This window comes from Ochotona princeps, chromosome 33, assembly GCF_030435755.1.
Source record: "Ochotona princeps isolate mOchPri1 chromosome 33, mOchPri1.hap1, whole genome shotgun sequence".
Classification (NCBI taxonomy): Eukaryota; Metazoa; Chordata; class Mammalia; order Lagomorpha; family Ochotonidae; genus Ochotona; species Ochotona princeps.
Window position 1 is genome coordinate 4874682 of NC_080864.1, and position 26577 is coordinate 4901258.

The 26577-nt window shown below is 61.1% G+C and overlaps 2 protein-coding genes across 2 annotated transcripts; both read left to right on the top strand.

Moving 5' to 3' along the window:
* Window positions 1-6168: 6168 nt before the first annotated feature.
* Window positions 6169-20348, top strand: ATCAY (ATCAY kinesin light chain interacting caytaxin). Its single transcript, XM_058657988.1, has 13 exons — window positions 6169-6230; window positions 7380-7496; window positions 13776-13834; window positions 14731-14952; window positions 15665-15850; window positions 15944-16046; window positions 16342-16473; window positions 17047-17133; window positions 17368-17466; window positions 18053-18088; window positions 18300-18371; window positions 18583-18615; window positions 19932-20348. Exons 2-13 carry the CDS (start codon window positions 7420-7422, stop codon window positions 19939-19941), a joined length of 1116 nt encoding a protein of 371 aa, XP_058513971.1. The 5' UTR covers window positions 6169-6230; window positions 7380-7419; the 3' UTR covers window positions 19942-20348.
* A 2187-nt stretch (window positions 20349-22535) lies between these two features.
* NMRK2 (nicotinamide riboside kinase 2) lies at window positions 22536-25161 on the top strand. The gene is made up of 7 exons (XM_004595951.3): window positions 22536-22679; window positions 23475-23565; window positions 23853-23901; window positions 23991-24147; window positions 24338-24409; window positions 24617-24723; window positions 25013-25161. The coding sequence occupies exons 1-7, from the start codon at window positions 22558-22560 to the stop codon at window positions 25096-25098; spliced, it is 684 nt and encodes a 227-aa protein (XP_004596008.3). The 5' UTR covers window positions 22536-22557; the 3' UTR covers window positions 25099-25161.
* The last annotated feature ends 1416 nt before the right edge of the window (window positions 25162-26577 follow it).

Consider the following 26577-nt stretch of genomic DNA (forward strand, 5'->3'; position numbering starts at 1 on the left):
AAGGTGACCTCGCTGGCCCCGGAGTCCTGGAGCAAGAAAAGTGGTGTTGGAGAGGCTGCACGGGGCAGGAGGGTGTGTGTCTGGGGACACTGACGCCTGCCTGGGAACAAGTGATTGCTCCAGGCCTTGCTGCTCCTTCCCAGGTGCCCGCTGAGCCACCTCAGGCAGGAGGGCACAGAGGCGGCCCTGGCCTGGGAAGGCACTGGGCAGCTGCGTCTTCCCCTCGGGCATAGGTGCCACCTTGACCCACTGACCTGTGGGGACCCCATGGGAGTCAGCCTCCCACAGCCCTTCCGGCAGCGAGGCCGGCGCCCTCCTTGACCCAGCCAGCCTAGGCCTCCTCCTGGGCAGCAACAGCCGCTCCGTGTCCAGCATCTTGTTGGGTCTGGTGGAAGGCCAGCGCGCAGGGCATGCTGCTGGGGGAGCGGCCAGCAGGGCCCCATCTGCCCATGTATCTGCCACAGAGGCAGGGGCGCAGAGCGGGGCAGGTCGGCATCCAGGGGGCTGTCATGCTGCTGTCACTGCAGGGCCTCGGCAGACACCTGGGGGCTGGCCGGGTCATGGGCTCCAGTGTGTCCACCTGGTCTCGCTCACAAGGGCCCTGGAGCCCAAGTTCAGGGCCACATGGGGAGAGCAAGATGCCTGTGATCATGGTCCCAGTGCGGCCGCCCTCTGCCCTGCGTGCGCCCCGGGAGCGCACAGGGCTGACCCTGGGTGACTGGGGCAGCATGGGGCTGATACCGTCCGTGGTCCAGGAGCACATGAGGCTGATGCCGGTGGCTGGAAGGGCAGCTGCAGTGGCGTCCCCACCCGGGCATCTTGGTCCATGGACAGGTCTTCTCACATCTGTGGACGAGGTGACGGCCACGGCGACCTGAATCCTGAACTCGTGGGAGGAGATGATGAGGTTGCCGTGGGCATCCACAGGACATGCTGTACTTGTCCTTGGTCACCATCTGGGTGGGGGCGGAGGGACATGAGGCCGTGTCACCCCCATCACGAACCAACTGCCCAGAGCTCCCAGGTCTCCCAAGAGGGAGGCAGGGCCAGTAGGGGCTGCAGTAGCCACTGTCCGTCCGCCGGGTGAGACAGCTGGCTCTAGACTGAGCCCAGGCTGGCGCGGGAGGGGTGTGGCCTTACCGGCAGCTTCCGCGACAGCAGCTTGGCGACGCTGCGTGGCAGACAGTGTGTGGGTTTCTGGGAGAGCAGCAGGACCCCCACCAGCATGACGCCTTGGAGGACTCCGGTCAAGGGCAAGATGGCATTGCTGGTGGGAGCCGTCTCTGTCCTGGCTGTGCCCTGCAGCCCCGCACCTGTCACGGATCAGCCCCACAACCCCGCACCTGGCATCCACCTGCCAGCACCACAGCCACTCCCAGACCAGGTGCCTCTGCGCCCTCATGAGTCCCTCTAGGAACCTCCGCGGGCGGTGGCTGGGCTGGACGGCCAGGGAGGGAAGGTGGAGCCATGAGGCCAGGTGCCCCCCTCACACGCAAACAGGGACAGAGCCCGGGTGGCGGGCAGGGCAGGGTGGGCCGGGGGCTGGCCATGGGGTGTGTGGGTCCTGGGCGGGCGAGGAAGCTGCCCAGAATCCCTGGTGGCCGGGTGTTGGCCAGGTGCTGGCCGGGTCCCTACCTGGGCACCTGGTTCACCTGCCTCTCCCCGCCCCCTGCTGGACGCGCCGGTACTGCAGCCAGTGCTGCTCGTCCCGCAAGAGCATGTCCTGCGTGGGACACACAGGAGGGCTGAGCTAACTGGGGCACAGAGCAGAGGTTTTCTGCTGGGGAGTTGGTTTTATTCCTCCTGCTATCTTGGCGGTCCCCATCGACCTGAAGCTAATGTAGGGGCCTGTATTTAGGGCTTCATTCTTTGCTCCGTCTTTAGGTTCTCCTTTTCTTTGTGATGCAAGATTGAATTGTAGAATAAGAATTGGAGTAGGAGTTTGTGTTGTTTTGAGGTGAAGTATGCTTGGATACACCCACTTGACCATGACTCCAATAGTCTGTGCCAGGGCTTGTGAGGGTTTCTGTATAAATAAAGGGGACAGCTTTCCTGCGATTGTCCATTATGATCCTGAAATCGTAGGGGTCCATTTCTTTCCTCTTTGTGTCTAATCCACACATCCTTCTTGAGTTCTGAACTCGGCTGGAGATGGACTCCAGCAGGAGGCAGCCTTTCTTCCAACACCTGGGCATTCCCGAGGCTTGAGCTTTGAACGTATACAAGGGCATCTTCAATGCTCACGGAGGGTGCCAGTTCGAGTCCTGGCTGCTGCACTTCCCATCCACCTCCCTGCTAGGGCACCTGGGAAAGCAGCGGGTAATGGCCCGAGTGAGTGGACTCCTGCGCTCACACGGCAAGCCCCAAAGAAGCTCCTGGATGTAGCCTGGCCCAGTCCTGTCTAGGTTCCATCTGGGGAGTGAACCAGTGGATGGAAGATCTCTGTCTCTATCTCTATATAACTCTGCCTTTCAAATAAATATTTTAGAAAGTCAAGCTCATGGGAGACTCAGTCGCAAGAGTTTATTTTGGTGAAAAAAATTTTGAAATCCGGGCCCAGCAGATAATGTCCTCTCTTTGAATGCTCCAGGATCCCATATGGGCGCCAGTTCTAATCCCGGCTATTCCACTTCCCATCCAGCTCCCTGCTTGTGGCCTGGGAAAGCAGTGCAGGACAGTCCAAAGCCTTGGGACCCTGCACCTGCGTGGGAGACCTGGAAGAGGATCTGGGTTCCTGGTTTCGGATCGGTGCAGCACCGGCCGTTGCAGTCACTTGGGGAGTGAATCATTGCACAAAAGATCTTCCTCTCTGTCTTTCTTCCTCTCTGCATATCTGACTTTGCAATAAAAATAGTTTTTTTTTTTTCCCCAAATCTGTGCACCAGAGGTCACCCCCAAGCTTACGGGAAGGCATAATGGGTAAAAATGAGGCGCTAATTCCACTGGAGGGCGCTGGAGCCTGCCTGGTGTGGTGCTGGCCACATGGGGGCAGCAGCAGTGAGAGCCGATCAGGCCACTCCGGCCCCCCCACTGCTTCTCCGCGCCTCTGCCAGGCTCCCCACTCCCAAGAACACCTGTGCCCATGCTAACATCCTAACACCCAACCTCCCATCTCCCAACCCAGCAGGGTCCCCCTTGCCCTAAGCCCTAGCCTTCCACCTTCCCATTGGAGTCAGAACACACCCCCATATCCAGCGGGCACTCCCAAGTCTTGACCCATCTCTGTGCCAAATCCCTCTGCCTGCCTGCGACCCCTGGCTCCCCCAAGCCCCGAGCGCCCCTCCATCCCCTCCTGATGCAGCCCCCACCTCAGAGGTTGACACTCTCCCCCAGGCTTAGGCCCCTCCTGGCTCACCAGGCAGACCCTCCACCACCATGCACAAAGCTGTCCCACACGTCCAGCCCCCAGCTTTTGGCCTACAGGGCTGGAGGAGTGGTCACACTGCTATAGTGTGGGGTGCAGCCCCTCAACCTGTGTAATGTGAAGCAGGTCTGGAATTGATTAACTCTGGGACAGACGCCACACAGAGAACCCCGCGTGCCGTGGGACACCACACAGGTGATCTAGGCGTGATCGGAAGCCCTGGTAGCAAGCTCCCCGCCGGGCCCGGACATGAGCCCAGCATGCTAACTACCCCTGGCTGGCTCCCGACCCCTGTGGTAGCTGTCCCCCTTCCCAGGGCAGGAGTGTCGTGGTGTTTCTCTGGACTGGGTAACCGTCCTTCCTGATTTTTTTTTCCTTTTTAGTGACAAGAGTTGTGGGACAAGTGCTGCCCCCACCTCCCCCGTCACATCTGGCCATCACCCATATAAATGCAACCGCTAAAACATCGCTTGTCTGTCTCTCCTCCTCTCTGTAAATCTGACTTTCCAATAAAAAACAAAGAAATAAGTGCCAAAAAGGAGAGAGAGGGAGGGAGAGAAACAGAAACACGACCGGAGCCGTCCTAGGCAGGCCTCAGCACCACGGACAGCTCCAGGGTCCACCTAGGACGCCCCGCATCCTGCCTGCCCGTTGGTCCCAGTGCAGCTGCCCCCCTTACTCCCCTCTAACGCCCCACTCCCTGCCACCCCTGTCCACACCAGGATGCCTCTTCACTCACTGGTTTCCCAGTCCTGCTAGGGGGAGGAGGGACGCATCTCTCCCTCACCTTCTGCCCCGTCTTCCTTCCTTCCTTGCAAAGCCAGATATACAGAGAGGAGAAGAGACAGAGAGGAAGATCTTCTGTCTGATGATTCACTCCCCAAGTGACCGCAATGGCCGGAGCTGTGCCGATTCGAAGCCAGGAGCCTGGAACTTCCTCCGGGTCTCCCACACAGGTGCAGGGTCCCAAGGCTTCGGGCTGTCCTCGACTGCTTTCCTAGGCCACAGGCAGGGAGCTGGATTAGAAGCGGGGCTGCTGGGTGACCATATGGGATCCCAGCACGTTCAAGGCAAGGACTTTAACCACTACGCTATCGCGCCAGTCTGTCTTTCTTTCTCTCTCTCTTTCAAGATTTATTAATTTTTATTGCAAAGTCAGATATACAGAGAGGAAGAGACACAGAGAGGAAGATCTTCCATCCAATGGTTCACTCCCCAAGTGACCTCAACAGCCCATCTCTGTTTCAAAAAAGTGAATCTGATCCCAGTGCAGTGGCCTAGTGGCTAAATTCCTCACCTTGAACGCACTGAGATCCTATATGGGCACTGGTTCTAATCCTGGTGGCTCCACTTCCCATCCAGCTCCCTGCTTGTGACCTGGGAAAGCAGTCGAGGACGGCCCAAAGCCTTGGGACCCTGCACCTGTGTGGGAGACCTGGAGGAAGTTTCTGGCTGCTGGTTTCAGTTCAGCTCAGCACCAGCCAATGGGGTCACTTGGGGAGTGAATCATCGGATGGGAGATCTTCCTCTCTGTCTCTCCTCCTCTCTGTATATCTGACTTTGCAATAAAAGTCAATATTTTTTTTTAATAAGTGAATCTTTAAAACAAAGAATTTCTTGCTTTACATTTATTTTAAAGACAGTGACAGAGAGAAGAGAGACAGGGAGATTCCCCCATGCATTGTTCTCTTTCCAAATGGCTGCAGCAGCCAGAGCTGGCCAGGCATCCACTGGGGGCGGGGGACCCATTCGGGTCTCCCCCGTGGGCAGGGGCCCAAGCCCCTCTGCTGCCTTCCCAGGCACACAAGGGGCAGGGAGCTGGATCCAAAGTGGAGCCAGAGCTGGAACCGGATGTGGTGTGCCAAGCAGTCTTTAATTGCTGTGACGAATGCCTGCCCGGGGCCCACCCTAATCAGGTTGGTGATTAATTCCATCTGCAAAGGCCTTCTGCTCCCAATGAGGGCGATCCCACAAGTCGTCGGGGTTGGCACACAGCTGGAGTGGGCGCTTGCTGGGGAGAGGGTGGACACCATTTGGTCACTGCAGGAGTTAACAAGATGGCAAGCGAGAGCCACGGGTCAGCGCTACGCCCTGACGGAGGAGCTGGGGCCCCCAAGGGCGAGACCCCCGCCCTCCCTGCAGCTAGGGAATGCCCAGGCCAGGGCGGAAGCCTGCTTCCTGTCTGACCAGGGGTTGCTGCCAGCTCGACCCTTCTCCTTCCCACCCTAACCCTGCGCCTCCGCCCCGCGTCTCCAGATGGTCTTGCGCCACGCCCAGGGCAACCAACCCCTCCTGGGTCCTTCCCGGGGTGTAGGGGGACCCTCCAGCCCCTGGGGAGGGCTGCTCCCAGATGGCCAAAGAGCGTCATGCCCGCGCCCCCTTGTTCTCGAAGGAGCGACCAGTTTTCCCTAACGGGTCCTTGCTCGCGTGTGTGTGTGTGTGTGTGTGTGTGTGTGTGTGTGCGTGTGTGTGTGTGTGTGTGCACGCGCGTTTCAATCCCTGATGCGCCATCCGCACCGCGTCTCTGCGGCGGCCCCTGGCACGCGCGCCGGGCGCAGCCAATGGAGACCCGCGGCGACTAGCAGGTGCCGCGCGCGCGCGCCACCCGGGCCCGTCCCCGCCCCTGCCCGTCCCCGCCGCTCCCGCAGCCGCTTGCGGGCAGCCCAGCCCCGGCAGCGGGCAGCCAAGACCTCGGAGGCGTCCGAGCGGCTGGAGGACCCCCCACTACCACTCCCCTGACAACCCCGTGCGCGCGCGCCTCGGGCGACCTTCCCGGAGGTGATTCTGAAGGCCCCGGGCGGGGGACCGCGAGCGGGGGGCTGCGTTCTGCATGCCCAGGACCGAGGCCGCCGCTGCCGCCCGGGAGGTGAGTAGCCCTGTCCGCGCATCCTTGGCCGCGGGGGGCCTGGACAGCGGTCCCCCACCAGCGAACCCCGCGCGCGTTTACTGCTACATTAAAGGACATGCGTGTGTCACAAAGCCTGCGCAGGAAGGGGGCCCAGACAGGTGTCGATTGTTCCCCTCCTGAACTTGGACGTGATGGGTGGGCCGGGCCAGGGGCCCCATCCTTGCGGGTTCCCGAGAGAAAGAGCCACGGCCTTGGGGTGGGCGCCCAATGCCCCACCACGCCCCATGCCCAGGGGACAAGGCTGGGCGGAGGGCGGTCGCTGCTGCGCTGAGCATAAGCTGGGAGGTTGCTCGCAATCCCTCCTCCGTGGATGGGTGACGACATGGGAAGGGGGGGAGCGTGAGCCAGCGCGTGCTATCACCTGCGGCCAGGAGAGGCCCCGCCCTTGGTCTGTACCCCTGTGTCCTGCGTGAGCCTCCCCGACTCAGAGTGTGCCCCCCATCCCAAAGGCAGACCCCAGGTTGGGGGGCAGCGGGGTGGGGGAGCTGCGGGGACACACCTGATTTGTTGTTGGAGGGGCAGCCTGGGTGGCGGGAGCAGGTGCATGGACCAGCAGAGGGTACAGTTCCATAAGGATGTGTGCTGCCTGGGAGGTAGACGGGTTTCCCAGTCCGACATCTGTGGGCATTGGGGACCCTGGGGGATCCCACACAGCTGAGGGCTTTCCTGGGCACAGCTGGGTCAGCCTGCAAGACAGGGGGCGTGGTCCTCAGGCCCCTGGTTGCCCAACACAGCACTGGCGATATGAGGATGGTCTTGCGGTCCTACAATGGCAGGCACAAGGGGTGTTGTGGGGAGCCAGCAGCTCCTGTTTGGTTGGCTTATGGGGAACCAGAGGCTTGGATGGGGGGAAACATGGCACCGGGGGTGGGGCAGAGACTTGCCAGCGGCCATCTGGTTTTCTTACATCCCGGTGCCTTGGAACAGTGAAGTAAAACTGGCCTTGGAAGGCTGGCGGTCATCCCGTGTCCACTCCAGCTTCAGCCGCGGTCACCGTGAATCGGCAGGTGACCAGGGTGGGGAGGGAACTTGGATGTGGTGGGGGACTCCATCCCACCAGCTCTGCCCACTAACACCTACCCCCTCTGCCTGCCGCTGCCTTGCAAGGCCCATCCCTGCTCCGAATCGGCACTGCTGCCCGACCCCCATGGGGACCACGGAAGCCACGCTCCGCATGGAGAAAATGGACATGAGGCAGGACTGGGGGGACGAGGAGCCACCCAGGTAAGACTCCAGCTCCCGCGGCGGGGGAAGGGGCCCTAGCCTGAGTGGACGGGGTCCCGTCAGCACCCAGGGCTGGTTCCCATTGTCCCACAGAGCCACCCCGAGGGCCCTGTCCGGCTCCTGGACCCCCAGATCTCACCTGAACGATGAGGAGGAGGTTCCATTGGCACGCAGGGTTGCCAGGGCCCAGGCCTGGCTCCCACCGGCCCACGGAGCCTCCCCGAGGGTTTTATCTGGGTCCTGGGACCCCACATCTGACCTGAACAATGGAGCCCAGGTCCTGTAGATACCCAGGGCTGCCCAAGGCTGTCATGGCCCAGGCCTGGCTCCCACCGGCCCACAGAGCCTCCCCAAGGGTTTTGTCTGGGTCCTGGACCCCTACATCTGACCTGAACGGTGAGGAGGAGGTTCCACTGGCACGCAGGGTTGCCAGGGCCCAGGCCTGGCTCCCACTGTCCCACGGAGCCTCCCTGAGGGCCGTGTCCAGGTCCTGGGCTCCCACATCCGACCTGAACAGTGAGGAGGGGGTTCCATTGGCATTCAGGGCTGCCAGGGCTCAGGTCTGCTTCCCACTCTCCCATGGAGCCTCCCCAAGGGCCACATCTGGATCCTGGGTCCCCGCATCCGACCTGAACAGTGAGGAGGGGGTCGTGTCGGCACCCAGGGTTGCCAGGGCCCAGGTCTGGTTCCCACTCTCCCACGGAGCTTCCCCGAGGGTCGTGTCTGGGTCCTGGCCCTCGTGGTGTGGCTGAACTTGGCTGGGCATGTGACAACCATCTGCTACATCAGTGAAGGTCGGCCTCCTCCCCCCCCGCCCTCCCTATCACCGACATCACACCCTGGATTCTTGAGTCACTCTGCCTGCCCTAGCCAGAAGCACCGTGCCTGGGTCCTGCTTTACTCCCCTAAGGTAGACTCTGCCAGCATCCCCACACCCACTGTGGGTCCCCTTACTCTCGCATCGCTGCTAGTCCCTCTGGCTGTCACAGCACCCTTCCTCATCTTCTTCCTTGACCGGCTTACTCTGAGCTCCAGACTTTGGTGCGGGCTGTTCCTGCAGGCTCGATGCTGTTCCAGGCAACCCTGGAACAGAGAGACCCCTGTTGGGGAGGCCCTCTAGAACAATGTTCCTGTACCGGCGACATCCATGTTCCAAGACAGGAGGAAAGGCCTGTGTAGGGGGAAGCCAACCACCGTCTCTCACGCACAAACACAGGACGCCATGTCCTCTGTCCCGCTGAGTTCTGGCGGCAGGCAGAGGAGAGACAGAGAAGAAGATCTTCCATCTGGTGGTTCACTCCCCAAGTGGCCGCAACAGCCAGAGCTGAGCCGATCTGAAGCCAGGAGCCTCTTCCGGGTCTCCCACGCGGGTGCAGGGTCCCAAGGCTTTGGGCCGTCCTCCACTGCTTTCCCAGGCCACAGGCAGGGAGCTGGATGGGAAGTGGAGCAGCCGGGACTTGAACCAGTGCCCATAGGGCATCCTGGTGCTGCAGGTGGAGGATTAGCCAGTTGAGCCATCGTGCCAGCCCGGAGCTGCGGTTTCTTGTAAATGATATTTCTCCCCAGAACTCTCGGGTCCTGCAGACCCACCTTGAGTCCTCACCATGACAGCACCTCCCACCAACTCCCACCTCTATTTTGAACGTTTAATCTCAAGGGCAGAACTCCTGAGAGAGAAATCTTCCGTCCCCTGGCTCACTCCCAGTCTTAACACCAGTGCCGTCACCTCCCCACGCTGCCTGTACCCCGGAGTTCCGGGAACAGAGAGCTGCCCTGCACCTGCCTGGGGGGCCGGAGTGGCACACTCTGCCTGCATTCAGGCCAGCTGCCCGAGGGGGCCCCCTCCAGCTGCAGGCGGCTTCCCCGGCTCCCACCCAGCGTCTGTAGACAGTGGCTGCTCTGTGCTCCCACCGGGCGCTGGCCAGAGGGCTTCCCCCATGGACTCCCACGTCTTCATTCTGAAAACCCTGCTGCTGTGGTACAAAAACCACTCTGTGCGGGCAAGACAGATGTCATTGTGTCCCTTCGGGGCTCCGGGAGTCCCCCTCCCCCACCGCACCATTGCCCAGCCCGGGCGGGGCGCGCAGCAGCCCAGGGTTCCCTGCGGGCACTCCCCAGCTGACTCGGTGTCCACAGGCACCAGGAGAATGCAGGATGGCGTTTGAGGAGGGCCAGGGGTTTGTGAACCTGCCCCAACAGGCCAGGCATCAAGGGGCAGTGGGAAGTGGGCACCACAGAGCGGCAAAAACAGTCCCGTCCGCTGCCCACCAATCGTTCAGCCTCAGTCTCCATCCAGCTGGGCGAAATGGGTGCCCATCTGCCTGGCCGGGTGGCTGCGGGTCCCAGGGCGGAACACTGCACGGGTTGTCGGTTACCCTTCTAGAGGATTCCGCAGCAAAACCTGCGGCCCCGATGCTGGTGTGACTGGCAGGAGTGTGTGCGTGGGGTGGCTGCTGCCCACCAGAAAGAAAAAGTTCTTTGGATGCTAGAAAGCATCGAAACCCACTTTTATAGAAGGGAAACTCATTCCTGATTTAAATACTTTTTTAACAATATTTATTTATTGGGCCTGGCGGCGCGCAATGGCCTAGTGGCTAAAGTTCTCACATTGAACACGCCAGGCTCCCATATGGGCACCGGTTCTAATCCTGGCAGCCCCGCTTCCCATCCAGCTCCCTGCTTGTGGCCTGGGAAAGCAGTCGAGGACGGCCCAGAGCCTTGGGACCCTGCACCCGCGTGGGAGACCCGGAAGAAGCTCCTGGCTTTGGATTGGCTCAGCTCCAGCCCGTTGCGGCCACTTGGAGAGTGAACCATTGGACGGAAAATCTTCCTCTCTGTCTCTCCTCCTCTCTGTGCATCTGCCTTTCCAATAAAAAAAAGAATTTTCTTCTCACTTTATCTGAAGCCTGCTTAAAAAAATGATGAGCTGAAATTTGCCTACATTTGCATAACTAGTTAGCCACCACCTGGTTCCAGAACATTCTCTGCACCCCAGCCCCTCCTTGCCCATGGCCTGGCCTGTTCTAGGCGTTTCCCTGATGGCGGAGGTACAGTTTGCTGTCTGTGTTTCTCTTGGAGCAGGGGGGTCCCCCAGATCCCGCCCCCCTTGCCACCCTGTGGTGCGGACCTCGCCCCACGCCTGACTGTGTCTTTGTGTGCAGGGACCACATTGGGCTCATTCCTTCCCCTGCTGGCTGCCGTGGGGCGTGCCTTTCTCATCTCCCTGGGGCGTCCACTCAGTACTGACCTCGGGCATCTAGGGCAGGGGACAATCTCCGACTCAGCCTTCACCATCGGCATTGCCTGGGACTCAGCAGCTGGTCCCAGTGCATGCCCGGCGATGGGTGGGTGCAGGAGAGGGAGAGAGGGGGCAGCAACGTCTCTGGATGTCGCCCTGCATGGGTGGCTGGCCCAGCCCTGCCCCTGGCGTTGGCCAACCCCGGCTCTGCCCCCGCTTCCTTGGTGGACAGCCCCAGCCCTGCCCCGCCTCCCACCCGCCCCCCCCCGCCCCAGTCCTGCCCCGCCCCAGCCCTGCCCCTCCTCCCAGTCAGCCCTGCCCTGCCCCCCACTTCCTTGCAGCCAGCCCCAGCCCTGCCCTGCCCGCCCCCCACCCTCAGCCTAGCCCTGCCCTGGCTGGGAACCAATGGCTGGGAAAACTTCCGCTCCGCTCTCTGGAACTCTGCTTTCCAAGAAAAAGAAACAGCCTTTTTCGGCGCCCTGGCCTTCCCGCTGAGCTGGGGCGAGGCTCTGTCCTCCCAGTGCAGGACACGGAGTGGCAGGCGGGTCTCCTGCAGGCCAGGCCTTCAACACACACACTGTCAACAGCAGGAAGTATGCTGTGTCCTGGCTCCAGGAAGCCACACAGCCCTACAGTATCCTCCTCCACGACCCTCAAGTCGTGCTTCATAAGGAACTTTTTTTCTTTTTAGATTTATTTTCATTGGAAAAGCAGATTTACAAAGAGGAGAAACAAGATCTTCCATCTGGTGGTTCACTCCCCAAGTGACCACAACAGCTGAAGCTGAGCCAATCCAAAGCCAGGAGCCTAGAGCTTCTTCCAGGTCTCCCCCACACAGGTGCAGGGTCCCAAGGCTTTGGGCCATCCTCCACTGCTTTCCCAGGCCACAGGCAGGGAGCTGGATGGGAAGAGGAGCAGCCGGGACTCAAACCAGTGCCTATAAGGATGCTGGTGCTTACGAGTGGAGGATTAGCCAATTGAGCTATTGCACCAGCCCCTCCTTTTTGGGTGGAGTGGATTTTGGTGGAGATCCACCTGCTGAACCTCAAGGCTCTCCAGGGTCTCCCTAGCGCCCCCAGTGCCTGAGCCATCGCCTGTTGTTCCTGGGTGCCTGAGCGGGGTCCTGGTGGGGAAGTGGAGCAGCTAGGGCTTGAACTCGGGACCTCCTGTAAGGCCCACGTTCATGTTCAGAACCAGAAATCCACACAGATCGACATTCGGCTTAAAACAAGCTTTACTGGAAGCGCTCCTGGGCGAGGTTCACGGCCCAGCAGACAGTGGGCCAAGAAGTCACACCTGGGGAACATGAGGGGGCGGTACAGGTGGGACTTAGGGGACTCAGGAATGCTGGCCTTGGTGACTGCCTGTGTCCCTGCTCGGCTGCAGTGGGGTGCGGAGGGCTGCACCCCACAGGGGTCGCCTTCTCAGCCTCTCCTGGGCTGCTGTTCACGCCCAGCTCAGGAGACGGGCACTCCAGTGGTGACCCTGCCTGCTGCTCCTCATACGGGTGCTTTGGCCATGTGGCTGGCTCAACTGTCCCCCACCCCTGCACCTTCCTTCTCTCCTGGGGTCTCTGTCACAGCTCGCTGTTTCCAACCTGGCGTGTCTCTAACCCTGACAACAGACGCAGGGCGGGGAGGGGCCTGCTGCAGAAGTTCTGTGGTCCAGCGTTTTGTCTTTGAATCACCCTGGGGTGACTGTCTTTGGGAGGTGGACACAGGAGCAGGGAGCCACAAAGTGGGGTGCCCGACAGCCACCGCCCACCTAGCTCTCAGGCAAGGACCGTGCGTGGGCTGTGGCCACATGGGGCTGCTTGTCCTGCCCACGCAGCACTATGGAGAGTGGGCAGTGGGGGCTTTTTTTTAAAGATTTATTTATTTTTATTGCAAAATCAGATACAGAGAGAGGAGGAGAGACAGGGAAGAAGATCTTCCGTCCGATGATTCACTCCTCAAGTGACCGCAATGGCCGGCAAAGCCAAGAGCCTGGAGCCTCCTTCAGGTCTCCCACGCGGGTGCAGGGTCTCAAGGCTTTGGGCCGTCCTCCACTGCTTTCCCAGGCTACAGACAGGGAGCTGGATGGGAAGTGGAGCTGCCAGGATTAGAACCGGCGCCCATATGGGAGCCTGGCGCGTTCAAGGTGAGGACTTTAGCTGCTAGGCTATTGCGCCAGGCCTTTTTTTTCCCTCTCTTTTTAGTTATTGCATGAAGGAGTTACACTGGTCCAAGTTCAAAGTGGATGCCGAATGGTTACATTATACAAGCTGTGAGGGCTTTTAAACTTGCGACAGGGGACAGAAGGGCACGTCTGCTCTCCTCACACAAGCTTCTGTGAGCCACAAACACTTTAAAACCCATGAGCTTTCAGCTGGTGGTCCTAAGCCAGTTCAATCTCCACCAGCAACTGGCAGGTGTCCTTGCGCTGGTCGCCGTGGAGCTAGATCCGTTCTCCATATTCAATGACCATTCTAGTGTTCATTTCGCTGCTCAACCCACTCTGGCATTGGCGTGAATCCCGCCACGGTGACTGTGACATCACTTCAACCTGTGACAGTCAGGAACTCGAGGGGCTCTGGCATCGTGGCGTAACAGGTCAGGCCCCTGCCTGCCGCGTCAGCATCCCGTAGCGATGCTGATTCAAGTCCCAGCTGCTCCACTTCCCATCCAGCCTGCAAATGTGCCTGGGAAAGTTGCAGAGGACGGCGCAAGGGCTTGGGAGCCCCACACCCATGTGGGAGACCCGGAAGAAACTCTAGGCTTTGGACGGGCCGAGTTCTGCCCATGGTGGCCATTTAGGGGGAGTGCTCTGTCCTCTCACTGTACCTCTGCCTTTCCAACAAAAATGAAAAACATCTTAGCAAAATCCCCCCTTCCTGGCTCAGACCCACTCCTGGCACTGCAGCCCTGATAGGGCCTTACTGGGGTCTGGCCCTGAGGTTTTAAGGGCCTTACTGGGGTCTGGCACTGAACACGTCTCTTACTCCGCTGCTTCTCTGCTCTCCTCGGCGGTCCCCTGGTGGCTGGCACCTGCGGGGTCTGCAGGCCGCCCCCGGAAGACACGGAAATGGATGCGCTCGGCGGCTCGGCGGCAGACACGGCCTGTAAGTCTCCATGTGAGAGAGCGTGGGCTCCCGGTGCTGGGCGTGACGCTGCTGAGGACGGGGGTGCTACGAAACACACGTGTCACAGGCCACGGCCCCTGAGCCCAAAGCCAGCCAGGGAAGGGGGCTATGTGTCCTGCAGGGAAGCTGGGGGGAGGGCCGTGTGTCCTATAGCCTGCAGGGAAGCTGAGAGACGGGGGCAGGGCTGTGTGTCCTAGAGCCAGTTATATAGCCCATCTGTGCCCCCTCTTTCCTTACCTGGGATACCGAAATTCAGCATTCTTTGGTGGGCACAGGTAAGGGTCCCACAGGTATCCCCGGGTGGGCCCAGGGCCTGAGGAGACCCCTTCCTGGGAGGCCCACGGCCCACACTGGAGTACATAGGTTCGAGTCCTGACCCTCCCTCCTGACACGCACCCTGAGAGGCAGGTGACGGCTTGCACACTCAGGCCCAGCAGCAAAAACAGGTGCTTGGAAAACCTCCCATCTCGTCTTCACTTTCTGTCTGCACCCACCTTTTTGAGTTCATTTCTTTGAATGGTGACAAAGAGAGACAGACACACACACCCCAACACACACCTACTGCTGACGCCCCGAATGTCCCCACCAGTAGCCAGGACCAGGCTTGGTGGAAGATCTGGGTCTCCCACATGCGTGATGGGGTCCACGTGTGTGGGCTGTCACGGGACCCTGCCAGGACATGTGATAGCAAGGAGCTGGGTTGGAAGCAGAGCCAGGACTCCAACCCCAGTACTGCCCTGTGGGGTGTGGCCGTCCCAAACAGTGAATGTCCACCCCACCAACAGGGGACGTGTGTGACAGCCTGCCTCCAGCGGGGTGGGCTGCAGGGAGTGGGGAGGTAAAGCCACAGGTTCCTCTCTGTCTCTCTCCGGCAGCCCCTCCCAGCACACTGAACTTCAGCGGGGCCCACCGGAAGCGGAAGACATTGGTAGCCCCAGAGATCAACATCTCCCTGGACCAAAGCGAGGGCTCCCTGCTGTCCGACGACTTCCTGGACACGCCCGACGACCTGGACATTAATGTGGACGACATTGAGACTCCCGATGAGACGGACTCGCTCGAGTTCCTGGGGAATGGCAACGAGCTTGAGTGGGAAGGTAGGGGCCCCCAGAATACCCTGGGATGCCACGGTGCCCTCTGACCTCTGGGGCAGACTGCCCGAGCTGGCCCCGCATCTGTGGTGTCTCTCAGGGAGTCATTCCCAATCGGCTCGACTCGGGTGTGGGGAGCAGAACAGCCTCCAGAGGGCTGGCTTGCACCTGCTGCAGCCATAGCTTCCCTACAACACAGAGGTGTTGGTCTCTGGGTCTCCCACGCGGGGTGCAGGGTCCCAAGGCTTTGGGCTGTCCTCCAGTTTTCCCAGGCCACAGGCAGAGAGCTGGATGGGAAGTGGAGTAGTCAGGACATGAACCGGTGCCCACTTGGGACACCTGTGCTTGGAGGTGGGGGATTGGCCAGTTGAGCCACTGTGCCAATCGCAGCAACCCAAATCTTGCACTGCCCGTGAGCAAAGTGGTTCCTGAGGTCCAAGATGCTGACGGGCCAGGGGTGGTGGCATAGAGGGGACACAGAGCTGCCCTCCCATGGGTCCACTGCCCTATAGTCATCCGCTTTGGTAGAAGAGAGAGAACCCCAGGTATTGACACGTGGAGGGGAGGACGCAATCTTGGAGGGCTTTCTGGAGGAGGGGGGCACTTGAGCCAGGTTATTGAAGGAGTGCTGGAGAGGGCAGCCAGGGAGGGGAGCAGTGAAGGGAGCCCCAGCTGGGAGGTTGGCTGAGAGGCTGGGCCGTGGGTATCCTGCTTCCAGATGACACCCCAGTGGCCACTGCCAAGAACATGCCTGGGGACAGCGCAGATTTGTTTGGGGACGGAGCGGCCGAGGACGGCAGCGCTGCCAACGGGCGCCTGTGGCGCACGGTCATCATCGGGGAGCAGGAGCACCGCATTGACCTGCACATGATCCGGCCCTACATGAAAGTGGTCACCCACGGAGGTGAGCCCCCTCCCAGGGCACCGCCTCCAGCTCCCGGGGTCCTGTTGGGTCCTCAAGCCAGGCATGGTCAGACGGCTGTCTCCCCACTCCCAGGGTACTACGGCGAAGGCCTCAACGCCATCATTGTCTTTGCGGCTTGCTTTCTCCCCGACAGCAGCTGTGCCGACTACCACTACATCATGGAGAACCTCTTCCTGTAAGTGGGGGGGACTCCTACCAGGGAGCTCTGAGCAGTCCCGGCCAGCACCAGCCCTCTGCCTGAGCCCCTGCTGGTCCTGCTGGCTGCTCACCCAGAGGCTGTCTGGGCCTCTGTCGCGTCAACAACAGTTGACAGCGCCATCATCACCATCACCATCATCACCATCATCACCACCATCAGCACCATCAGCATCAACATTGTCAGCATTGCTGTCACTCATCGTTGTTGTGTGGAGACTCCAGGGGGACCAGGACTGCGGCCAGCATCGGATGACCTGCCCCTCCCCCTCCAGGTATGTCATCAGCAGCCTGGAGCTCTTGGTGGCCGAGGACTACATGATAGTGTACCTGAATGGGGCCACACCGCGGCGCCGGATGCCGGGCATCGGCTGGCTGAAGAAATGCTACCAGATGATCGATAGGCGGTAAGTGTACACAGAGATGGGGGAGGCCATGGACCTCGGGGTGTCGTCGTGCTCGGCCCTGGAGTCAGGAGGCTGAAGGCCCAGGCTCCTGGCCTGACGCCGGATCATGCTGAATCTGCCCTCACAGTCGGCTAGCATCCATACGCGTCATGTCCATGTGCGTCCGTGGCAGCTGTGTGCGTCCGCGTGTCTCCCTGGGTGTCCCCAAAGCCCACTCCACGTTGGAGCAGGTGCCCCGAGCCCCTTCCTCTCTTAAGAATGTGCCATCTGGGAGTGGACACTTGGGTGGCTTCCGTCTCTGTGATTGGGGACAGGCTGGTTTCAAGTGAGGCTCCTTGGAAGTCACCCCAGATAGCAGAGGGACACTTGGAGGGGCCACACAGGTCCTTGGGACGACAGAGGCCCACCTGCCCCATCCCTGGTCCCTTACCTGGGCATGAGCACGGGCTCTCTCCCCTTCCCTGGAGAACCCAAGCCCCGCCCTCGTTGTGACCCCTGCCCTGGGACCACCCAGGCCACGACCCCTCCCCAGGCCCCCCGAAGCCCACCTGTCCCCTCCCTGTCCCCTCCCAGGTTGCGGAAGAACCTCAAGTCGTTGATCATTGTGCACCCGTCGTGGTTCATCCGGACCGTGCTGGCGGTGTCACGCCCCTTCATCAGGTGATAATCTGGGTTAATCCATACCGCAGGACCTGGTCTGAGCCCTGGCTGCTCCGCCTCCCATCCAGCTCTCTGCTCCTGCGCACCTTGGCAGGCAGCAGCCATGGCACAGACACTGGGGTGGGGAGACAGGTGTCCTATGGGACTCTCCACCCACACAGCCCTTGGTGCAAGGGGGCGGGAGCCTCGTGGCCCCGCAGGCTGCGCTCCGACACGTGCCGTCCCCGTCCGCAGTGTCAAGTTCATCAGCAAGATCCAGTACGTGCACAGCCTGGAGGACCTGGAGCAGCTGATCCCGATGGAACATGTGCAGATCCCTGACTGTGTCCTCCAGTGAGTGAGCTCCGGCCTGGCAGGGCAGCAGGGCTAGAAGCCAGGGGACCCCCCAGACTGGCAGAGCTATGGACCGGGGGACCTGTAGACTCCTACAGCCACCACACCTTTCCCAAAGCCCAGCCTCCTGCATAGCTCCCCACTGCCACGTGACTTGAAGTCTCCAGAACATTCTCTCCGCCCCCCCCCCCCCAGCGGAAGCCCTGTGGCCCGCCCACGCCTCTTCTGGTCCCTCCTGCCAGGTCTGACATTAAGTGTCGGCCTCTCCGCCTGAGCTGGACGTCGTCCTCCGGGCAGGCGTGTCCGCACGTGTCAAGGCCTTGATATCCGCCACTGACACGGACTGGCCGTTCCTCCGTGGGTGGACACTTGAGCCGCCTGCACCTGCTGGCCCTCGGAGTTCCTGTAGGGTCCGGCCTTTCAGACCCAGAACAAGCTATAGGGTGATTCTATTTCGGAGCAAGTGGTGAGCTAGCCACCTGCCTTCCGCAAGCCCGGGACGGGGCATTATCCTTTGTGACACCTTCCCACACCTGCCTCATGGGGTCGGGGGAGCCAAGGGTGTGTGACACCTCTGTCCTTACAGGTACGAAGAGGAGCGGCTGAAGGCCAGGAGAGAGAGGTGGGTGCAGGAAGTCCCCTGGGCACGCTGGGCACCTGTGGTGGAAGCCCCGCCCACCCTCATCCCAGACAGCGGGTGGGAGAGCAGTGTTTCTCCCCAGCCGGAAGGGCAAGCTGCCTTCCAGCTGCTCCCGGGCCAGGAAGGTTCCCCACAGGAGGTCAGGGCCTGGGGGCCCAGCTGCTTCCCAGTGTCACCAGCTCTCTGTCCACAGCGCCAGACCCCAGCCCGAGTTTGTGCTGCCCAGGCCCGAAGAGAAGCCAGAGGCAGTGTTGGAGGAAGACAGGTGCGTGCATGCCTGCTGCCCAGGCAGGGGCTCAACCATGTTCTGCACCACAGCCTATCGGGTCACTAGTCACCACCGAGCAGGTGCACATGGTCTCCTGCTTTGGGTGACAGTGGCAGCTTGGCCCCATGTGCAGCTCCCAGCCCGTGGAGCAGCCATGGGAGAGGTGGGGCCTTCCCACCCAGGAAATGACGCTGAGTCTCCCCCACAGGTCTGCGGAGGCCATGCAAAATGAGGAAACAAGGTGCGTGCCCGAGGAGCTGCTCAGGTTTGAAGGCTTCCCCACACACACACCTGGGCGACACCGTGGGAAGAACCATGGCAGGAGGGAGGCTGGGAGCCTCGGTCACACTGGCACGCCAACCTCCAGCTCCAGGGGGCGCCACGTGTAGACCGGGATGCAGGGAAGGCCCCTCGAGCTGGGCGGTGTGGCAGCTGAAGGACGCCCCCTGTCCCTCTGTGTCTAGAACCAAAATCCTCAGATCCACTGACTGATAAAGAAGAGGGACTCGCTTGGCAGGGAGGGGCAAAGGTGTTGCACAGGGTCCCTGGGGGACCCAGCATTCGTCAGGGAGAGCCCACTGTTGTGGCAGACCCGTTTCCATGGCAACCCCTATGCCCTCCTCACCACGCACCACCCACCACAGGATGAGCTGATTTGCAGCCAGTGTTCTCAGGGCTACGGGCCTCCCCTCCCCCTGCCAGCCCCATGCCCACTCAGACACAGGCACACCCCACCCCGCCACAGCCCAGGGTGCTGCCCTATTCTAAGATCTCCGCCTGCTCTGAGGGTCCAGGACCCTGTCTGTGCCTACCCCCTAGAGCTCAGCTGGAACCCCGTGGTCCAAGTCCCCCACCTGACCGATGCAGACTCCCCTGCACAGTCTTAGATGGGACATGCCAGGGGGCTAAATGTTACTACCAGGAGCTGGGCAGGGCTTCCCTGCTGAATGTGTGCAGTTCATGCTTGAGCACATACTCATCTAAGACCTCTAACACGGATGGATGTGAGAGTGGATGGATGGATGGATGGATGGATGGATGGGTGGGTGGATGGATGGACGGACGGACGGATGGATGGATGGGTGGATGGGTGGATGGATGGATGGATGGATGGATGGACAGACGGACGGTTGGGTGGGTGGATGGATGGATGGATGGTTGGGTGGATGGGTGGATGGATTGTTGGGTGGATTGTTGGGTGGATGGATGGGTGGATGGATGGACGTACGGACGGACGGACGGACGGATGGATGGATGGACGGATGGATGGACGGATGGACGGACGGATGGATGGACGGGTGGATCAGTGATTGTGTGGGTGGATGAAAAGGTGGGCAGATAGAAGGATGAGTACAGCCTCTCCCCAGAGTGCTCAAGGACCTGACTCCTTGGGGCCTATTCTGCTGGGGTACAAGGCAGCCACAGCAAGCGGCAGGTGGGCACCCTGACTGCCGAGGTCTCCTGGGCACCAGCTAGCATTGCAGAAGAGTGCACACCCAAAGGGGACCTCTCCACCTCTCCCATGACGGCAGCCTGACCCGTGTTTCTTCTCCCCAGCATGTCCTGAGGTGGTGGAATCTCAAAGAAGGACACGGAAGAAGGTTCCAGACACCAAGAAGCCCCGGCCCCTGTCCCCCTCGGCTCTGAGCCCACCTCACCTCCCAGGATGCCGGTCCCCACCTTCCCACCAGCCTCTGCAGCTGAAAAGTCTCAACTATTTTTGTAAGGACATAGTGTTCACGCATTCTGGAGCAGACAACCGGTTCTCAGCCTGCACCCCCCGGGAGAGCCAGCACCATGAGGCAGGGTTCCCGCGCCCCCAGCCAGTGCGAGGCACGGGTTCCGGATCCTTCCCTCGCCTGTCGCCTGCCCCACGTGGGAACCCCGGACGCCCACCAGCACCGCGGCTGCGTCTGAATCTGTTCCTGTGCCTTTTCCTTCCAGAACACGACCCACTCCCTCCAGCCGGGCAGGGGTCCCCGTAGGGCCGTGCCCCAGGGTCCCTCTCAGCCTCCAGCCCCTTGCCCAAGGCCCAGTTTCTCATTGCACCTGTCCCATCCGCCTCCAGGAGCCCCTGAGCCCACACAGCACGGGTGGAGCTGAGCGGCTGCCCTCCCTTCATTCTAGAACATTCTCCCAGCCTCCCCGACTCCAAGGAGCTGGGTCGGCCTTCCCTGGTTGCGGGTCTCTGGTCACGGCCCGTGGGAGAAAGATGACTGTTTCGCATGGTGTCCGAGGCCATGCGGCCAGATGACCGAGCAACGTGGGCTTGCTGGGCTGGGGGCTGGTGCTGGCAGGCTGTGGTCCTGACTGGTCGGCTGAATGGCATGCTGCTGCCCGTCGCTGCAGCTAGCTTTTGCAGGTCCGCGAGAGGATTGGCCCACAGCCCCACAGTGGGCCCCAGGGTCCCTCTCACCGCAGGCAGGAGGGGGTGTGTTTGAAGCGGGCACCTGGGTGCCCAGCGCCAACAGAAGCAGTGCCATGTGGAACATGGTTCCACCAGCCCTGCCCTTGGAGGCAACAGCCCCAGCCAAGCCAGCTGCAGCCCGCCGTGCCCACCATGGCGCCCCTGGACCGGGCCGGGGACGACTCAGCTCCCTGCACAGCCCTGGGGGAGGCTGGGACTCCAAGGAGTCCGATGGGTGTCAGCAGTGGCCGGGGGTTGTCTTCAATTTGTGTTTCCCAAGTGGCAGGGGTCATGTCCAGAGCTGGATGTGTCCTCAGAGCTGCCATCCCCTGGGACCATCTTGTTGCTGCTCTGGGCCCTGTCCCAGCTGCTCTAGGCTCCAGGCTTTGGTGGCCAGCCCCAGCTGACACCCCACAAGGGACTCCCCCAGAGCCCACTGCTCCACCTGCAGCTATGACAGCAACTCCCGAGGCAGGATCAGGGGCTGCCTGGAACCTACTCCCATGGAGTGCCTACACAGACCCCGCCGTGACCGGAAGGCTCCTGCTCTCTGTTGGACACTCGGAGCCTGCGGATGCCAGCCCCAGACCCCAGGAGGAGCTGTAATAGAAACCCTCCCCAATCCACAATAACCCCTCCAGGTCACCAGCAGCCACTGGGAAGATAGGCCCCGTGGCTGGCCCCAAGTGGGGGTCCCCGCACAGCTCTGCCCAAGGGCTGGGCTTGTGAGCCATCTGGGGCTATGGGCAGGTTTGGACCCTACAGTTTCTGAAAACAGGAGTGATCCCTCGATCCTGGGATGGGGTGACCCTAAAGACGTCAGGACCCTGAGCTCGGGGGAGGGGGTTTGTGTGAACTCAATAAACCCCGCGTGAGAATGGAGTCTGCCCCTTCCTCTCTTTGGGGAACGGGGGCAGGGCATCCGACGCTGGGCTTGAGGTGGGCACAGCTTTAGCCATTCACTCATTGCAAAGTTCCACAAGGCAGAAGTTTGTACAAACTGTAGGAGGGCAGGCACTGAGGGCTGGGACAGGGTCCAGCCACCACTGGGGACAGGGTGCTGGGGTCCAGCCCTGGCTCCCTCCTCATATCAACCCTGGGGGTGGGGGGTGCAGCAGAGAGCCAGAGCTGGGACATAAACCCAGGTGGACTCTGAAGGGAGTGGGCAGCCGGGCCACCCAGCAGGTCGGTGAGCTTGGGCAAGGCCTCCCAAGCAAACTGCTGTGCCCTAGGGGTCCTCTGTCGGCCCCCTCAACCCCTAGCTTCTAACCAAATTCCAACTCACCCCAAGTGCCTTCAGCTAGAACCCTGGTAGACCCCTGGCCAGATCCGCCCTCGGCACTTCACTGTCCTAAGTCCTGGTCCCTGACAGGCCCCTGGAGATCGTCCTGGAGCGGGGTGGACAGGAGGTGTCGTGGGGCCAACTTTCCTATATGGTAAGCCCCTTGGGAGACTGGACGCGTTCCCCGCCGAGCCTGGCTGGCGGTGGGAGCCAGAGGCCAAATTCCCTTCCCCTGGCAGCTTCCACTATGTCAGGATCAGGCCAGGGAGCACATCGGGGCAGAGCTATTTTTAGGATTTTCTGGGGAGGCAGCGGTGAGGGAGGAGGGCAGAGGCCCCTCGCCTCCCAGCTGGCGCGTGACTAATTTAGGCAAAAGGCATCCGCGAGCTATTTCGGTCCCACGGTGACAGGTGCACCGCCCCGCGGCCCCGACCACGCGCCCCACGCGCCTCCCCGTGCGCGCGCGGAACCTATAAAGGCGCCAGGTTTTCTCAATGAAGCCGGGACGCGCCAGGAGCGCACTGCGGGGGTGGCACCCAGCTGGGGCTGCGTGCTCGTCGCCCGTGTCCCCGCTGCCCCTCCGCGAGGACATGCAGCTCATCGTGGGCATCGGAGGGTGAGCGGGCAGGGCCGGACTCGGGAGGGATGCTGCTGGAGGCCAGAGGGGCACGGGGTGAGGGGGAGCTGCGAGGTGGCAGTGCCCAGGGACCCGTCCCCCCTTGGCTGCGGAATGTAGCAGCCTCCTCCTTCCTCCTCCTCCGTCTTCCTCCACCTGTTCCCGGCCCGGCCTGTCCCCACAGCCCCTTGGACAGCGACACCCAGGGTGGCAGTGAGGTAGGCGGTCAGAGGTCCGGCTGTGGGCAGCCCCAGAGGTCTGGCTTTCCCGGACCTCCCCAGGGCTGGTCCAACAGTCTTGGACCACCTGACCGATCGGTGGGCTGTTTTTTTTTTGTTTGTTTGTTTGTTTTAATCTTCTCTCTGGGTCACAAAGCAGGTTAGCTGGGACACTTGAAGAAGCCGGTGGAAAATGAAATGAAAACCGGGGTTTATTTTGAAGCAAAAGATAAAATAGTGAAGACAAACTTGCCCGCTGTTTCTCACCCCCCCAAACTTAGCGACAGCTTCCCCCCTCCTGCAGGCCTGGGAGCCAGTGGCTGCTTTTTCAGGTTTTAGGTTTTGGGGTTGTTTTTGTTTTTTGTTTTGAATAAGTTTTTCCTGTTTGGATGCTCAGTGCCCTCTCTGACCCCGACAAGAGGCATGTCCTCCAGCTGGCCCCGCCTCTGATGGTCTAGCACTTTCTATTTAAGTCTCGTGCTCCCTGAGCGGGGAGGCCATGGAGTGGGGCCTCGGGCTAACTGCCCCTCCTTGTGGGGTCCCCGCAGGGCTCACACGCACACTCTCTTCCCACCAGCGTGACCAACGGCGGCAAGACCACGCTGACCCAAGGCCTCTACAAGGCTCTGCCCAACTGCTGTGTCATCCACCAAGATGACTTCTTCAAGGTGGCCGGACCCTGGCCCCCGGGGGGAGGGCAGGCTGCCAGGCACCACCAGCTTGCACCCCTGCCAGCCCACCTGCCCCCTCCTGAGGGATGGCGGGCACCAGGTCCCCACCTGCCACCACCACCTATACCTCCGTGCAGGGCTAGGCGTGTTGGGCGTGCACAGATGACAGGGGCGGGTCCACGGCCGGCTGGTCCTTCCTGTCTCCCTCCCTCCTTCGGGGTGGGGGTCCGGCGGGGCAGAGGGAGCGAGCACTGAGCCGACGGCTCGGGCTCCATGTATTTCAGCCCCAAGACCAAATAGCAGTTGGGAAGGATGGCTTCAAACAGTGGGACGGTAAGGACGAGGCTGCCCGACCCCCATGGTCCCCCAGGGCTGTCCCCGGGCCATCCCGTAACGCCTTCTCCTTTTCCTCGCCCCACCAGTGCTGGAATCGCTGGACATGGAGGCCATGCTGTCCACTGTGCAGGCCTGGCTACGCTGCCCCCAGAAGTTTGCACGTGCCCACGGGGTCAGCGTCCACCCCAATGCCGCAGACACCCACATCCTGCTCCTTGAAGGGTTCCTGTTATACAGCTACAAGTGAGCCCTGGTTGCGCCCCACTCCTCTTCCAGTACCTGGACACAGCTGGACACCTTTGCTGTGTGACCTGAGGGCACCCTCTCTGAGCACATCACACTGGGGGTGGGCTGATACGTCCATTTTTGAGGGGGCCACTCCAGCTCCCCTCCAGGCCCTCCTTCAGGCACTGACCATGTCCACACCCCACAGGCCCCTGGTGGACTTGTTCAGCCGCCGGTACTTCCTGACAGTGCCCTATGAGGAGTGCAAGCGGAGGAGAAGGTAGGTGGCCACCCCAGGGACGGGGTGGAACAGGCCTGGGCCCAGCACCAGGAGCTCTGACCCCAGGCCTGGGGAGCAAGGAAATCCCACATAGCCCAGGTGGCTCGGGGCCCAGGGGTCGGGAGGTCGGCCATCAGTTGGCCAGCTCCAGCCCTGACCTTGGCCTGGTTAAGGCCCCCTCTGGGGTCTGCCTGTCTTTGTCCACAGCACCCGCAACTACGCGGTGCCCGACCCCCCTGGCCTCTTCGACGGCCATGTGTGGCCCATGTACCAGAAGTATAAGCACGAGATGGAAGCTGATGGTGTGGAAGTGGGTGAGTCCCCAAGCAAGACGAGGCCTTGTCCCCGGGTGGGGAGGAGGGGGCCCTGACCCCTCCTCTCGTGTGGTCACTGGGGAACCCCGGGCTGTGCCCTGATGCCCACCTCCAGGGTGCAGCGTGGCCTCCTGCTGGCAGCCCTGTGGCCCTGACCCCTCCCCTCCTCTCGTGTGGTCACTGGGGAACCCCGGGCTGTGCCCTGATGCCCTCCCCCAGGGCACAGCGTGGCCTCCTGCTGGCAGCCCTGTGGTGGCCATGGCCCTGACCATGTCCTCCCTGCTTGCAGTGTATTTGGATGGCATGCAGTCCCGCGAGGCGCTCTGCTGCCAGGTCCTGGAGGACATCTGGAACTCACTCCTGAACCGCACCTAGGCAGACCGGCCCCAGCCCTGCCCACCCTGCCCGGTTGCAGGGACCGCCCTGGACAGGACCCTGGGGCCGTGCGGACCCTGGAGAGTGGAGGCTGCCCCGTTCTGCACCGCGGGGTGCGGGGATCGATGCTATGGCTGCGGCTCAAGAATTAAACCCGGTGCTGTTTTGATACCCTTCAGTGTCCGGCGTGCTCCCTCTGAGGCCCTGGGAGGGACCCACCTGTCCCCTCAGCTGCCATGACCCTGCGGGGATAATGGGGGTCCCGGAGCCCCTGAGCTGAGCAGCCAGGCCAGCCCTGGGCTCCTCTGCAGAGCAGCGGCTATCGAGCACCCCCCGACTCTTAGTCATGGCCGTGTCACACTGCCCCCATGTCACACTGACCTGCTGTGTCCACTTGCCCCACCGCGGGGCTGCTGCCACCTTGTGGCCACTGGGAGTCAACACCGAAAACTTGCTGTGACTTGAGAGGCAGATGGGGGAAGAGGAGAGAGCCGCCATTTGCGGTCAGGGTCACTCCCCAGATGCCCACAGCAGCCAGGTTTCGGGTTGGAACCAAGCTGGGCCTCTCGTCTCCCTGCACCCTCCCGGCAGCCTCACTTAGCCACTTCGTAGGGAGACTGGAGCTACGTGGCTGGGTGGGACTGGGTTCCGAACCCTGGTCGCCACACACGCTCACTTCTTTTGGCCCAAGGCCTGCTGGGAAGTGGGGTGGACATCCCAGTGGTAAGGTTGGTTAGGACAATACCCACATGGCTGGCTGTGAAACTGCAGTTGTGACCTGGCTGGGGCGTTTGAGCCACAGCCCTTACACTGGATGTACTCCCATGGAGGTGGGGCCGTCGGGTGCGTCAGCAGGGAGCACCCTGGCTGGGGCCAGCGTGAGGCACGGAGGGCTCAGCTGCCACATCGAACCACCGGTTCGAGTCCTGTTTCTGACCCAGCTCCTGCTAGTGTGCCTGGAAGGCAGCAGCTGAAGGACGGCCACCTGTCTACACGGAAGCTTGCTGAGAGCCCTGGCTACTGGCTACAGCGTGGTCCAACTACAGCTGCTACAGGCATTTGGGGATGGAAGATCTGTCTCTGGCCGTTGCAGTCTTTCGGGAGTGAATCATTGGACAGAAGATCTTCCTCTCTGTCTCTCCTCTCTGCCTTTCCAATAAAATAAATAAATCTTAAAAAAATAAATACAAGGGCTCAGCAGCATGGCCTAGTGGCTAAGGTCCTCGCCTTGATCCCATATGGCTGCTGGTTCTGATCCCGGCAGCTCCACTTCCTCTCTGTCTCTCCTCCTCTCAGTATATCTGACTTTGTAATGAAAATAAAAATAAATAAATCTTTAAAAAATAAATAAATAAATAAATACAAATGCATCTTCATTTTCAAAGGGTTTCCTATTTTTTTTTAAATGACCAGAGGAAGAATGAAGTATTCTGATCATTGCCCATCACATGGAACCCAAATGTCAGACTATAATTAAAG

What these genes read in the sequence shown, in the direction of transcription:
- NMRK2 (XM_004595951.3), top strand. Translation starts at nt 22,558, where the DNA reads ATGAAGCCGGGACGCGCCAGGAGCGCACTGCGGGGGTGGCACCCAGCT. An exon ending in CTCATCGTGGGCATCGGAGG is followed by an intron (nt 22,680 to 23,474) that starts GTGAGCGGGCAG and finishes TCTTCCCACCAG; the next exon opens with CGTGACCAACGGCGGCAAGA. An exon ending in ACCAAGATGACTTCTTCAAG is followed by an intron (nt 23,566 to 23,852) that starts GTGGCCGGACCC and finishes CATGTATTTCAG; the next exon opens with CCCCAAGACCAAATAGCAGT.
- ATCAY (XM_058657988.1), top strand. Translation starts at nt 7,420, where the DNA reads ATGGGGACCACGGAAGCCACGCTCCGCATGGAGAAAATGGACATGAGG. An exon ending in GGGGACGAGGAGCCACCCAG is followed by an intron (nt 7,497 to 13,775) that starts GTAAGACTCCAG and finishes CGGGGTCTGCAG; the next exon opens with GCCGCCCCCGGAAGACACGG. An exon ending in CAACGAGCTTGAGTGGGAAG is followed by an intron (nt 14,953 to 15,664) that starts GTAGGGGCCCCC and finishes TCCTGCTTCCAG; the next exon opens with ATGACACCCCAGTGGCCACT.